This window comes from Chionomys nivalis, chromosome 12 (assembly GCF_950005125.1).
Source record: "Chionomys nivalis chromosome 12, mChiNiv1.1, whole genome shotgun sequence".
Classification (NCBI taxonomy): Eukaryota; Metazoa; Chordata; class Mammalia; order Rodentia; family Cricetidae; genus Chionomys; species Chionomys nivalis.
The window spans coordinates 61,727,179-61,740,301 of NC_080097.1; the positions used below are offsets into that span (position 1 = coordinate 61,727,179).

At 39.1% G+C, this 13,123-nt stretch overlaps 1 gene segment (V, D, J or C); it reads right to left on the reverse strand.

The window, feature by feature from the left end:
* Window positions 1-4,784: 4,784 nt before the first annotated feature.
* Window positions 4,785-5,461, reverse strand: LOC130884702 (T cell receptor alpha variable 22-like). The segment is given in 2 exon segments: window positions 4,785-5,248; window positions 5,410-5,461. Coding segments are annotated over 2 exon segments (516 nt in total).
* Window positions 5,462-13,123: the final 7,662 nt, after the last annotated feature.

The window sequence follows — 13,123 nt, forward strand, 5'->3', positions numbered from 1 at the left end:
GTTTGGTGCAGGCAGGCCAGTGAAACAAAGGAACTCCCGCCCGCCTGTTTGCCCTGAGGATTCACCCCCAGTGCCCAGACAGGCCAGTGAAACAAAGGAACTCCCGCCTGCCTGTTTGCCCTGATGATTCGCCCCCAGTGCCCAGACAGGCTGAGCTAGGTGGTGTTATGTGCCCAAAGAAGGAAGGGGGCAGAAGGAAGAAGGGTTCTGGATGCAAGCTGGGTGGGATAGGAACAGAGAGGCAGTCTGCAGGGAGTAGAGTCTCTGCAGGGAGCCCAGGAGGGATGGGGGTGGGTGAGGAACTTCTGAGTTCCCTGTCCGGGGCTGCTGCCGCGTCACAAACTCACTCCAATGATGTCTCTCCTGGTACCGAGCTCAGATCTCCGTGCTGGTTGGGTAGTTCGTAAACAAAGCACCTACCTTGCTTGGTGCAGGCAGGCCAGTGAAACAGAGGAACTCCCGCCCGCCTGTTTGCCCTGAGGATTCGCCCCCAGTGCCCAGACAGGCTGAGCTAGGTGGTGTTATGTGCCCAAAGAAGGAAGGGGGCAGAAGGAAGAAGGGTTCTGGATGCAAGCTGGGTGGGATAGGAACAGAGAGGCAGTCTGCAGGGAGTAGAGTCTCTGCAGGGAGCCCAGGAGGGGTGGGGGGTGAGGAACTTCTGAGTTCCCTGTCAGGGGCTGCTGCCGCGTCACAAACTCACCCCAATGATGACTCTCCAAAAAATCTATTTTCAACTAGAAAAAAATAGCAATGGATCAGCCAAGTCTTTCTTTCTCCAAATTGCCCAGGTTTGGAGCTCTTGTGTCTTATTATAGACAGATTGGATCATATTCTTTCGTGATCCAACATGAAGAACTGAAAATGGTTGATTTTCTTTTTTTTTTTTTTTTTTTTTTGGTTTTTTGAGACAGGGTTTCTCTGTAGCTTTGGAGCCTTTCCTGGAACTCCCTTTGTAGACCAGGCTGGCCTCGAACTTACAGAGATCCGTCTGCCTCTGCCTCCCGAGTGCTGGGATTAAAGGTGTGTGCCACCACCGCCCGGCAAAAATGGTTGATTTTCAATGAGGTGACTGTTCCTGCACTAATAAGATGGAGACATAATGCTAAGGGAGAAATGTGTAAGCAGCCAGTGTTCTTAACCACTGAGCCGTCTTCTGAGCTCCTCATCTGACCATTTTATAATGGCATTTTGTACATAGTTTATGGCTTGTAATGGGATTGGATAAAGGACTTTCTGCATTCTTCTGACTTTGAAATTCTTTCATGCAACTGAACACAGAATAATTGTAGAGAGCAGTGTTAGGCATAGAGTGTTAAGAGACTGGGGAGAAATAGTCTCATAGTATGACAACCTAAGGGCATCCACATTCTCAGGTATCTAACATGTGTGCCATTTACCTGATAGGTCCTGAAATATTAGATAAGGTTCTATCTGGGTTTCTGAACTCCTACATCATAAATGTATTGATAGTGGATCATGGTGAGATTAAATTTATAGTCAAATAAAATAAAAAATCAGACTTTGTTAAATACAGTGATCATATGTGGTGTGATAAGGTGGTGGACTGGATAGCCAATGCATAGATAAGCAGGATGTTCCTTTATGAGGCTGTTTTTCATTAAATCTAATACACCTTTCTTGTAAAAACACATATACCCTGTAACTTGGAGAACCTGAGCATGACAGATAGTTTATTAATATGTGAAGCAAAAGTCAAACTGACAGTCTCATCTTGATGACTTTCTGGAGTTACGTTCCCTATTTCCAGAGACATCTGGAAAGCTCAAATTCTCAACAGAGTTACTGATACAGCTTTTGGGACTTGATGTAACACAGAAAATTATTTTCTCTCTCCAGATGCAGAAAAGTGGTCTATATTATTATAATACACAATAGAATTTATGTTGAGGTAAAATTAGTCTACAATGTGTTGTAATTTATATAAAAATATAAGACAGGGCATGATATCACCAAACAGCTACTGTACTTTGTCTAGTTCAGGTACAGTTGGTGGAACCTGAGAATTAAGTCTAGCTCTAGGAAGAGAGAGGCTTAGCCATTGCTGAACCAGGAGTGGTGGTGGGTATAGATAAGTGATTGCCCCTGGATGCAAGGTTTGGTTTAGGAGGGAAAGAAAGTGAAATAATTTAAGACATCACTAATATAAATTGGAAATAAGTAGTCAATATTAGTCCAGATGATTTGACACAGCAGGAAGAATTGGCAGATAATTCATCAATCACTTCAGTGAAAGTAGAAGTAAAGGAACTAAAAGATGAAGATGACACAAATGTGACCTGTCTATTCAGATCTGCTCAGTCACTGATGAAGGCGACAGCTCAATAAGCAGAGTTGACTTTGGAGATGTTGAACAGGCTAGAGAAGGACAAGCAAAATTTGAAATCAACTAACGATAAAGAAATGAAATTGAAAAATGAACTGGAGATGGCTCAGCAGTCTGCAAGTGGCCATGATACTCAGTTTTTATGTGATAAAGTTCATCAACTTGAAAAAAGATAGAAAGTTAAAGAATGGGGAAAGAGAATTGGATAAAGAAAAAATTTAATGAAGCATTAACTCTCTGAAATGAAGAGGCAGAAAATGGAAACAATAAATTATGATGAGAGAATGAACAGCTTCCTCAGGACATCACTGATGACCAGAAACAAATAGATTCACAAAAGTGATCCTTTTGATCAGGAAGAAGAGAGAACAGTGGCAACTGATCACAGTCATCTATAAATAAATAAATAAGTAAATAGATAGATAGGTTGATGAATAAATAAATCTGTGAACTTGTTTAGTATCTGGGTAAAATTTATGCCTTGATGGATGCTAATGAGAAAATTGAAGTTCAGAACAAAGAAAGGAGGAAAAATCTCGAGGAGTCAGTACAGGAAAAGGAGATGATGAAAGATTCTAACAGGATGGAAGCTCTTGGGCATCAGGCAGACACTACTGAGGACCAGATAGAAGACAGAATTGGGCACTGTCAACTGCAAGTGCAAGAGATCACAGGTCTTCTGAGAGCATGGAATGAACAAGATGGATGATACAGTCGTGATGCCATTGGTGCAAACATAGAAGAATGGAAGGTACCTTTCTCAACTGATACAATTTTTCTCATTTTATATCTTGATTTTACTTAATTTTGATTTTAAGGATTTACAATTGAAAATAACGTTTATATTGCTTTTTAAAAAGTTTATTGTAGGTCTTGTCTAGAAAACTTCTAGAATTTTTGTCTGTAGTCCTCAAGCACCTTTGTTTATTATGCTTTCAAGCCATGATTAATCAGGAATGAGATTAGGAAAAAGGTCTGTCAAGGTCACTTAGAAAGCCTTTTCAGAGCACCCTCTTTCTGTGCCTGATTACCATATACGAATCTCACCTAACTTTGTATCATACACTATCAAGAAATTAGGATTATGATGTTTGCTATTTGTGAACTCTCTGAGGTGACTGAATTGTTAATTCTAATTGTGGAAGCTGTCCCTTGTAGTGTCACAACTTCTAGCCATGCTCACACAAACTTTATTGACAATTGGGAATTGTTTGTTATCTGGGAAGCTCGGGTAATCTATATATGAAACAAATGTAGCTGCAATGGGGATGAAGGTGAATGAATCACAAGGGAGGGGTCAGTTAATTTGTGCAGCTCTGGAAAGTAAATGTTTTAGCCAATCTAGTTGCTGTTGTAACCACTCAGCTGCTGTTCCAACATGAACACAGCAATGGAGAGACAGTTGGGGAATGAATAAGCGTGGCTGCTTTCCAGTTCCTTACAGAGACAGTGGCAGGCCAGAGTTTTTCAACTGTGGAATATAAGCTGCCAACCCTTGGTAATTAGCAGTGTTTTGATTACATTTAATTTTTGTATAATAAATTATTCCCCTATTGTGTGACCTTTAGTAGTTTGCCAGTTTTTCTATTGAAAGCAGTGTTTTAATGAGCAGTATTACATGTATATCACATTGCAGATATGTAAATATTTTGTAGAATCAATTGTTGCAAGTATTATTGTGAATATAGATTGCAAATATATCTTTTTAGTTTTTCATTTATTTTTTGGCTCTCATAATTTTTTATGTGAAATGTTCATTTTATGTTGCACAATTAAGTGTATTATATATTTCAAAATATCAAGATATGTTGAAACCATGTACTGTTTTAATAATATGTTTGTTTACTTATTATATATAGAGTGTACTGAATACATGTATGCCTGCAGGCTACAAAAGGACACCAAATCTCATTACAGATAGTTGTGAGCTACCAAGCACTTGCTGGGAACTAAACTCAGGACATCTTGAAAAACAGCCAGTGCTCTTAACCACTGAGCCATCTCTACAACCCCATGAGGATTGGATTGGTGGTGGGATTGGGGAGCAAAGGTAGAGTGTACGGGAAGAGGGTAGGGAGTGGGAACTGGAATTGGTATGTAAAATGAGAAAAGAGAAAGTTTTTGAAATAAAATAAAATTAATAAGATTTGGTTGTCACTCCTTTCTACCACTTAATTTATTAGATCTTCAAAATTAATTCTTTTTTCAACTTCCTATTTAACAGATTAGTGGGAAATTTCCCATGCACTCTAAACACAGGATGGAAACGGTTGCTCTTACTTTTCAATTTTGAGAAAATAATGAAATAATTCTGGACTGTAAGATGGGTTTATATTTTATGACATTAACACAAGAATTTAATAAAATAAAGTATAAATTTTGGTCATGTTGGCTGATATTTCTGAACTTTTATCTTTCTACAAGTTAGTATCATATCAGTCTAGTTTAAGTGTGAACTACTGCAGTGGTATTTTTCTGTTTCCTCACACCACCTTTGTAATTGGTGGAGATCTGATAAAGCCACAAGTGTGAAAATCCTCCTGTAGAGTCTGCCTGTGGCAGGGCTGTGAACTGCACACCTGACACAGTTTGGGGCCAGGCTGCAGGCTTGCTGGAAGCACTGTGCCATTGCTGCACAGAGGTAGGTGCCAGAGTCCTCCAGCTGGGCACCCCTGATGTGAAGCGTGCTCTTGCGCTCCTTTGAGTTGAAGGTTGAGTTTAACCTCCCATTCTGCTTTGTTCCCGGAGTCAGATAGAAAAGATTGATGAGGCTGCCCCTGGAATTCTGCCGGAACCACTGCACAGTTGTCATGGTGGTAGAAAAATTGCATGACAGAGTAGAACTGCTTCCTTCGTGGAGACTCAGGGCTGAAGGACTCTGCTCCACCTCAACTCCTTTCACCCCTGCTTGGAAACAGAAAAATAATTCAGAATTCATAAAGGGTTTTATCAAATATCCTAGGAGACACCATGAGGATGACTTCACAGGAGCTCTGTGTTGACTCATTTCTTTACCACTGACATCTTTGCAGAATCCCTAAAGCAAATAGGTGAGCACAACTCACAGAAAATCCACACCCATAGAATCCCCAGCACAGCTCCGAGTTTCCTCTCCATGGCCCCTGTCCAGTTGCTGGGGTGTCTTCTCTCCAGCTGTGAGGTGTCAAATCTTGTGCCCAGACACTCTTGTGCTTACACACAGCAGTTCTCTCCTAATCACTGAGCTTCCTCTTTCATCTGAACAAGAAACTCCACCCACCTCCACTGCACGATTGTGGAAGACAGTGATGTAGAGCCCAGGACACTGTATTTCTAATGTAACACTTCTTATACGGGGAGCTTGGGGGAAGATGTGTGAGGAAGAGGAATTCATAAATGCAGAAGGCTGGTGCGAGAACTAATAGCTCCAGTGGGTTAGTAGAGCCTTGCAAAATCCTAACATGAGTTTTTGACTTTGTTTTTGAAATTTTTTCAACAGTATAATCTGCTCATTGTCTCCCTTCCTCCATCATCTCCAAGAGCTTCCAGACCTTCTCACCCACTGAACTCCATGATCTTTTTTTCTCTTTGTAGAAAGCAAAGAGGCAAACAAACAAAATTCAAACATAACAAGTTAAAAAAGAAGAAACTCACACACACAACTAAAATCTCTTATAAGCACAAAATACATAGACAAAAGACCACTTATTCCAAAAAATGCTCAAACTAAGCAATATGATGTAATAACATCATTTGATTGATACTGTGGTGGCCATCTACTGCTGGACATGGGACCACCCTTCATTGTGTCAACAGACCCAACAAGGAAGTCCTGGCAGGACTCTTAAATTACACTGGTGAATCAGCATGCAATGCACAGAACAGAATAAAAGGAATTTCTTGCTATTAACATCACCATGTACATAGAAAGTGTTTCCAACAGAGCTTTGGTAGTTATATGAGAAACAAGGCATACCCGCCCCTGTTACTACCCTGATTTATTTTTCACCTCTTCATTTTTGTCCAATTCTTTCGCTGTGCTGTGAAGGAAAACACAGCTGATGCAGATCAGGGTATGAATGCCTGCTCCAGTTTAGCAAGACCCTGCCCCTCTATTATTTATACTTTGTAAGTTTTTCTTCTCAACTAGTTATTTCTCTTCTTTCTAGTTTGAAGTGTGTTAATATATATATTTGTGTGTGTGCCTGCATGTATTATACATATATTATATGTAATATAATGGTATTGGACTAATTTCTATTTCTTTTAATTTGAGAATTTTTAAGCATAAAACTAAAAAAAAGAAAGCAGTGGAGATGATTTCTCTTGAGTGTCTATTCTCATAATGCTCAGAGAAATTTTATTTTGCTTACATCTGTTCATAGAATTGTTCCTAAAATAGATTGATAGAGTATGGATCCATTAAATAGGCTCTCAATGTCTGTGATTTTCTACAGAATGATTGAGAGCTAAAGATCCGGGTGATCTCTACAGCATCGCCTCTACTCTTCGCTTTGTGAGTGGATTGTCTTATGTCCTTATGTCTGTTCTCAGGTCTTCAAATCTCTAGGCAACTTAAGAAAAAGTAATTTTTAGGAATCCTGCAGCGCCCCCTAGTGTATGAACATCACCAACAAAAATGACTTCAGGCTGTCTCCACAAGTCTTATTAAAACAGCTCTTTTTGGGTCTGGCTTACCTCACTCAGGATAGTGTTTTCAATTTCCGTCCATTTGTATGCAAAATTCAAGAAGTCATTGTTTTTTACTGCTGAGTAGTACTCTAATATGTATATATTCCATACTTTCTTCATCCATTCTTCCATTGAAGGACATCTAGGTTGTTTCCAGGTTCTGGCAATTACAAACAATGCTGCTATGAACATAGTTGAGCATATACTTTTGTTGTATGTTTGGGCATCTCTTGGGTATATTCCCAATAGTGGTATTGCTGGGTCAAGAGGTAGGTTGAACCCGACTTTCCTGAGAAACCGCCACACTGCTTTCCAAAGTGGTTGCACAAGTTTGCATTCCCACCAGCAATGGATGAGAGTGCCCCTTTCTCCACAACCTCTCCAGCAGAGGCTATCATTGGTGTTTTTGATTTTAGCCATTCTGACCGGTGTAAGATGGTATCTTAATGTTGTCTTGATTTGCATTTCCCTGATTGCTAAGGAAGTTGAGCATGATCTTAAGTGACTTTTGGCCATTTGAACTTCTTCTGTTGAAAAGTCTCTGTTCAGCTCAGTGCCCCATTTTATAATTGGATTGATTAACCTTTTACGGTCTAATTTCTTGAAAACACTATCCTGAGTGAGGTAAGCCAGACCCAAAAAGAGGAACATGGGATGTACTCACTCATATTTGGTTTCTAGCCATAAATAAAGGACATTGAGACTATAATTCGTGACTCTAGAGAAGCTAAATAAGAAGGTGAACCCAAAGAAAAACATATAAGCATCCCCCTGAATATTAACCTTCATCAGGCGATGAAAGAAGACAGAGACAGAGACCAACATTGGAGCACTGGACTGAAGTCTCACGATCCAAAGGAGGAGCAGAAGGAGAGTGAGCACGAGCAAGGAACTCAGGACTGCGAGGGGTGCACCCACACACTGAGGCAATGGGGATGTTCTATCGGGAACTCACCAAGGCCAGCTGGCCGGGGACTGAAAAAGCATGGGACAAAACCGGTCTCGCTGAACATAATGGACAATGAGGACTACTGAGAACTGAAGAACAATGGCAATGGGTTCTTGATCCTATTGCACGTAATGGCTTTGTGGGAGCCCAGGTAGTTTGGATGCTCACCTTAATAGACCTGGATGGAGGTGGGTGGTCCTTGGACCTCCCACAGGGCAGAGAAACCTGCTTGCTCTTTGGGCTGAGGAGGAAGGAAGACTTGATTGGGGGAGGGGGAGGGAATGGGAGGTGGTGGCGGGGAAGAGGCAGAAATCTTTAACAATTAAATTAATTAATTAATAAAAAAATCAGCAAGAGAAAAAAAAAAAAAAAAAAAAAAAAAAAAAAAAAAAAAAAAAAACAGCTCTTTTTACCCAATCCCTTCCTGGTGAAGGAAATGCAGGTGGTCAGAAGACAAGACTGTCTAGATGGAGTTCTCAAAAGAAGAAATAAAAACGGCCAAGTAATATCTCAATATTGCTTAGCATCCTTATCAATTAGTGAAATGCAAATTAAAACATCTTTGATATTTCTTTTCACACTAGTTAGAGTATCTAAGATCAACAAAATAACTAACAATAAATATTGGTGTGGGTTAGTGGGGTGAAAGGAACCTGCAGTCACTGTTGGGGGAATGAAAATTAGTACAGTTATTCTGGAAATCAATATGGAGAATCATCAAAAGACTAAAGATAAATCTACCACACAGCCCAATTATCCCACTTCATGATATGCGTCCAAAGAACTCTATATCCTACTGCACAGATAGTCACTTAGCTATATTCATTGCTTCTCTATTCACAGTAACTAAGAAATGGAAACAATTTAAATGTCCTTCAACATATGAATGGATAATAAAATATGACACCTATACATTATGAATTAGTCTTCTATGTAAAGAAAAATGGCATCATAAAATTTGCAGATAGATGGATAGAACCAAAAAGGAAGATTATTTTAAATGAGTTAACAGAGACCCTGAAAGACAAATGGCACATATTCTTCCACTGAACTCCAAATCCAATGGCAGTTGTATGGGTTCCAAACTCCAAATCTTCAGATGGAAATATATAAAGTAGCCAAAGAAGCAGACATATCCAAAAGGGAACACATAGCTGATGAGAAACAATAGAAATGGGAATAGCAAGGTCAACATAATTTGAAGCATAGAGGTTCAGGAATTGAGATGTCATCTTGGTGGATTTTTTCTTTGATGTGTATGAAGTATCCTTCCTCCTGTCTTTGTTTAATTTTTTTTGGAATTCTATTTTGCTACAATTTGAATGGGCACACTATATTGCTTCATAAATCAATTTGCTTGGAAATTCTTTTTCTAATCCTTTAATATGAATTAGTGTCTGTCTTTGATGTTGAGATGTGTTGCTTGTATGCAGCAAAAGGATGAATCTTGTTTTCACATCCATTCTGTTAGCCTGTGTCATTTTATTAGGAATTGAATCTATTGATATTGAAAGATATTAATTAACAATGATTGTTAATTACTGTTATATGAAATTATTTATTTACTGTGTTTTCTTGGGAGTAGTTAACCTTTTTGGGATTCAATTATATTTCTTGTACATTCTGTACAGGTGGATTTGTGGATATCTAATGTTTAAATTTGACTTTGTCATAAAATATCCTATTTTCTCCATCTATAATGATTGAAAGTTTTGCTGGGTGTAGTAGTCTGGACTGGAATCTGTGACCTCTTAGAGCCTACAAAGCATCAGTACAGGCCCTTCTGGCTTTGACAATCTCCATTGAGATGCTGGGTGTAATTCTTATAGCTCTCCGTTTATATGTTACTTGCTCTTTTTCTCTTGCACCTTATAATATTATTTCATTGTTGTTGTTGTTCTGTATGTATAGGATTTTTTATTATGTGACAGGGGACATTTCTTTTCTGGCCTAATCTGTTTTGTGTTGTGAAAGCTTCCTGTACCTTTATAAGCATCTTTTTTAGATTTGGTATATTTTCTATGATTTTGCTGAAAATATATTTTGGGCCTTTGAGCTGGGAATCTTCCCCTTCTTCTATTTCTATTATTTTCAGGTTTGGTCTTCTCATGTTGCCACAGATTTCCTGTATGCTTTATATCATGAACTTTTAGATTTAATATTCTTTTTGACTGATGTATCAATTTCTTCCATTTTATCTTCTAGGCCTGAGAGTTTCTCTTCCATCTCTTGTATTATTATGGTGATGCTTGCTTCTGTAATTCTTGTTCACTTACCTAGTGTCTTAGTTAGGGTTTCTATTGCTTTGAGGACACACCATACACATGACAACTATTATAAAGAAAAAACATTTAATTGGGGTGGCTCGCTTACAGCATCAGACATTAAGTCCATTATTATCATGGTGGAGAGCATGGTGGCAAGAAGGCAAACATGATGCTGGCCGATACTTGATAAAAGGTAGCAGCAAGTAGACTGTCTCAATGAGTGTTGTTTGAACATATTTGAACCCTCAAACCCTATCTCCACAGTGACACATTTCCTCCAATAGGAACATGCCAACAAAGCCACACCTTATAGCAGTGCCACTCCCTTTGGGGGGCATTTTCTTTAACCACATTGCACTCTTTTGCTCCCAAAGGCTTATAGCCATATCATAGTGCAAAAATGCATTCCGTTCAACTTCAAAAGTCCCCGTAGTCTATAATAGTCTCAAACTTACTTGAAAGTTTAAAGTTCAAAATTTCCTCTGAGATTCACGCAATCTTGTAACTGTAATCCCTTGTAAAATCAAAATAAAAAAACTAATAACATACTTCTGATATATAATGGCACAAGATATGCATTACCATTGTAAATATAGGGACATGGGCATGGTGAGGAAATACTGGACAAAAACAAGACTAAAGATCAGTTGGCCAAACTTCAAAATCTTTAACTGTAACACACTTATTTCTCTTGGACTGGTTCTCCTTCCTCTGAACAGTTCTTCCAGGCAGGTATTCCAGGGTCTGGCATCTCTAATGTCTTGAGGTCTCCAAAGAAATCTAGGTTTCAATTTCAAAGCTTCATGCAATGGCTTCTCTAAACTTCCACCCTGATGGAGGTGGGTCTTTATCTATCTGTTGCTTTTATTTGATAGGCCAACCCTTAGGTGGGTGGAGTAGACAGAACAGAATGCTGGGAGAAAGAAGCCGAGTGAGGAGTTGCCATGATTCTCCCACTCCAGACAGACGCAGGTTAAGATCTTTCATGGTAAGCCAGCTCGTTGTGCTACACAGAATATTAGAAATGGGTTAGATCAATATGTAAGAGCTAGCCAAGAGGCTGGAACTAATGGGCCAAGCAGTGTTTAAAAGAATACAGTTTCCGTGTAATTATTTGAGGGCATAAGCTAGCCATGTGGGCGGCCGGGTGCTGGGGACGCAACCCCGCAGCTCCCACTTCTACACCACCCAGGAACACCTCTGACACATGCATGGCCTTAATTGCTTTCCTTAATCTTAATGGCAAATTCCATAGCCCCTGTCTTTTCTCTTTAACTCCAGAACCATATGGTCGATGGTAGAAAGCTTTGATGCTTTCTGGATTTGGAACATGGTCCCCTCATTCACTTATGTCTTCACCAGTTTTTTTTTCTTTCACTACCTTAAGCCTGACTGTCCTGAAACTAGCTCTGTGTACCAGGATCGCCTCAACCTCAGAGATCTACCAGCCTCTGTCGTTCTAGTACTGGGATTAAAGGCACAAAACATGACACCCAGCTCTAAACTTTCTTGAATTACTTTCCCCAAGTTGGAAATTTAGCTGGATGCAATCTTGCTCTGAGGTCACCATCTCTTTATTTTATTTTTAAAATCTGCGTATCTCCTTGAATACAGAAGTTAGCTTGATTTCATTTTATGGTACTACTAGTTCCTCAAATAGTTTTCTTGATAAGCTACTTCTTTTTCATTTTTAATTTTCATTTGTGTTACCACTAAGAACCACACAGCTAGGCTGATTTGATATTTCCTCTGCTATTGAATTAATTCACATATTTCACTTTAACCTCAGGCAGACTCTTTTGACAAAGGCACACTATTCACCAAAACATCACAAGAAAGATCTCTAGGCAACATACTAAAATTCTTCTTTGAAACATCTTGGGCCAGTCTTTGGCAGTTCAAATAACTCAGTGCCACTTTCTTCCTTGTTGCTATTAATATGGTCTATTATCATTGCTTAAAGCATTCTACTGCTTTTCTAATCTATGTCCCATGGTCCATATTCCTTTAAACAAGGCTATGGTTAGGCCTAGCAGAGTAATACCTCAGTGTCTGGTCCAACTTCTGTCTGAGTTAGGGTTCTGTTGCTGTGAAGAGACACCATGACCACAGCAGCTCATATAAAGGAAAAACATTTCATTAAGGTGGTTTACTACAGTTTCAGAGATTCAGTCCATTATCGCCATGGTGGGGACATGATGTTGTGAAATCAGACATGGTGCTGGCTATTTCTTTATCAGAAGGCAACATCTAGTAGACTCACTCAGTGTTACTTTAGTATGAACCTTCAGTGACTATCTCTATATTGACACCTTTCCTCCAACAAGATTATACTTACAAATATACCACACCAACAAAGCCACACTTCCTAAAAGTGCCATTCCCTTTGTGGGCCATTTTCTCTCAAACCATCACATCTAGATTTTCCATTTCCATTATTCCCTTGACTTGTGCCTTCTTTATTGCTTCTTTTTCCATTTTTCATGTCTTGAACATTTTTATTCATTGACTTTAACTATTTTTTGTCGTTTCCTGGATTTCTTTAAGAGATTTGTTAATCTCATCTTTAATAGCCTCTATTGTCTTTGTGAGATTGGATTTAAGGTCATTTTCTTATGTTTCAGCTGGATTGGAATATCCAGGGTTTATATAATAGGACATATGCACTATGGTGGTGCCATAAACTCACCTGTGCTTGGGGTTATTATATGTTTACCTGTCAGTTTATCTTTGTTGGATGATTGTTTTTATGTTTTGCATCCTGGTTTCTGTTTTCTCTCTAGTTATTTGGTGGTTTCATTGTTTTATATACATAAAACACCAAATAACTGGAGGGGAAACAAAGCTCCAACTAGACATTTCCTACCAATAAGTGAAACATCTGGTGACAAA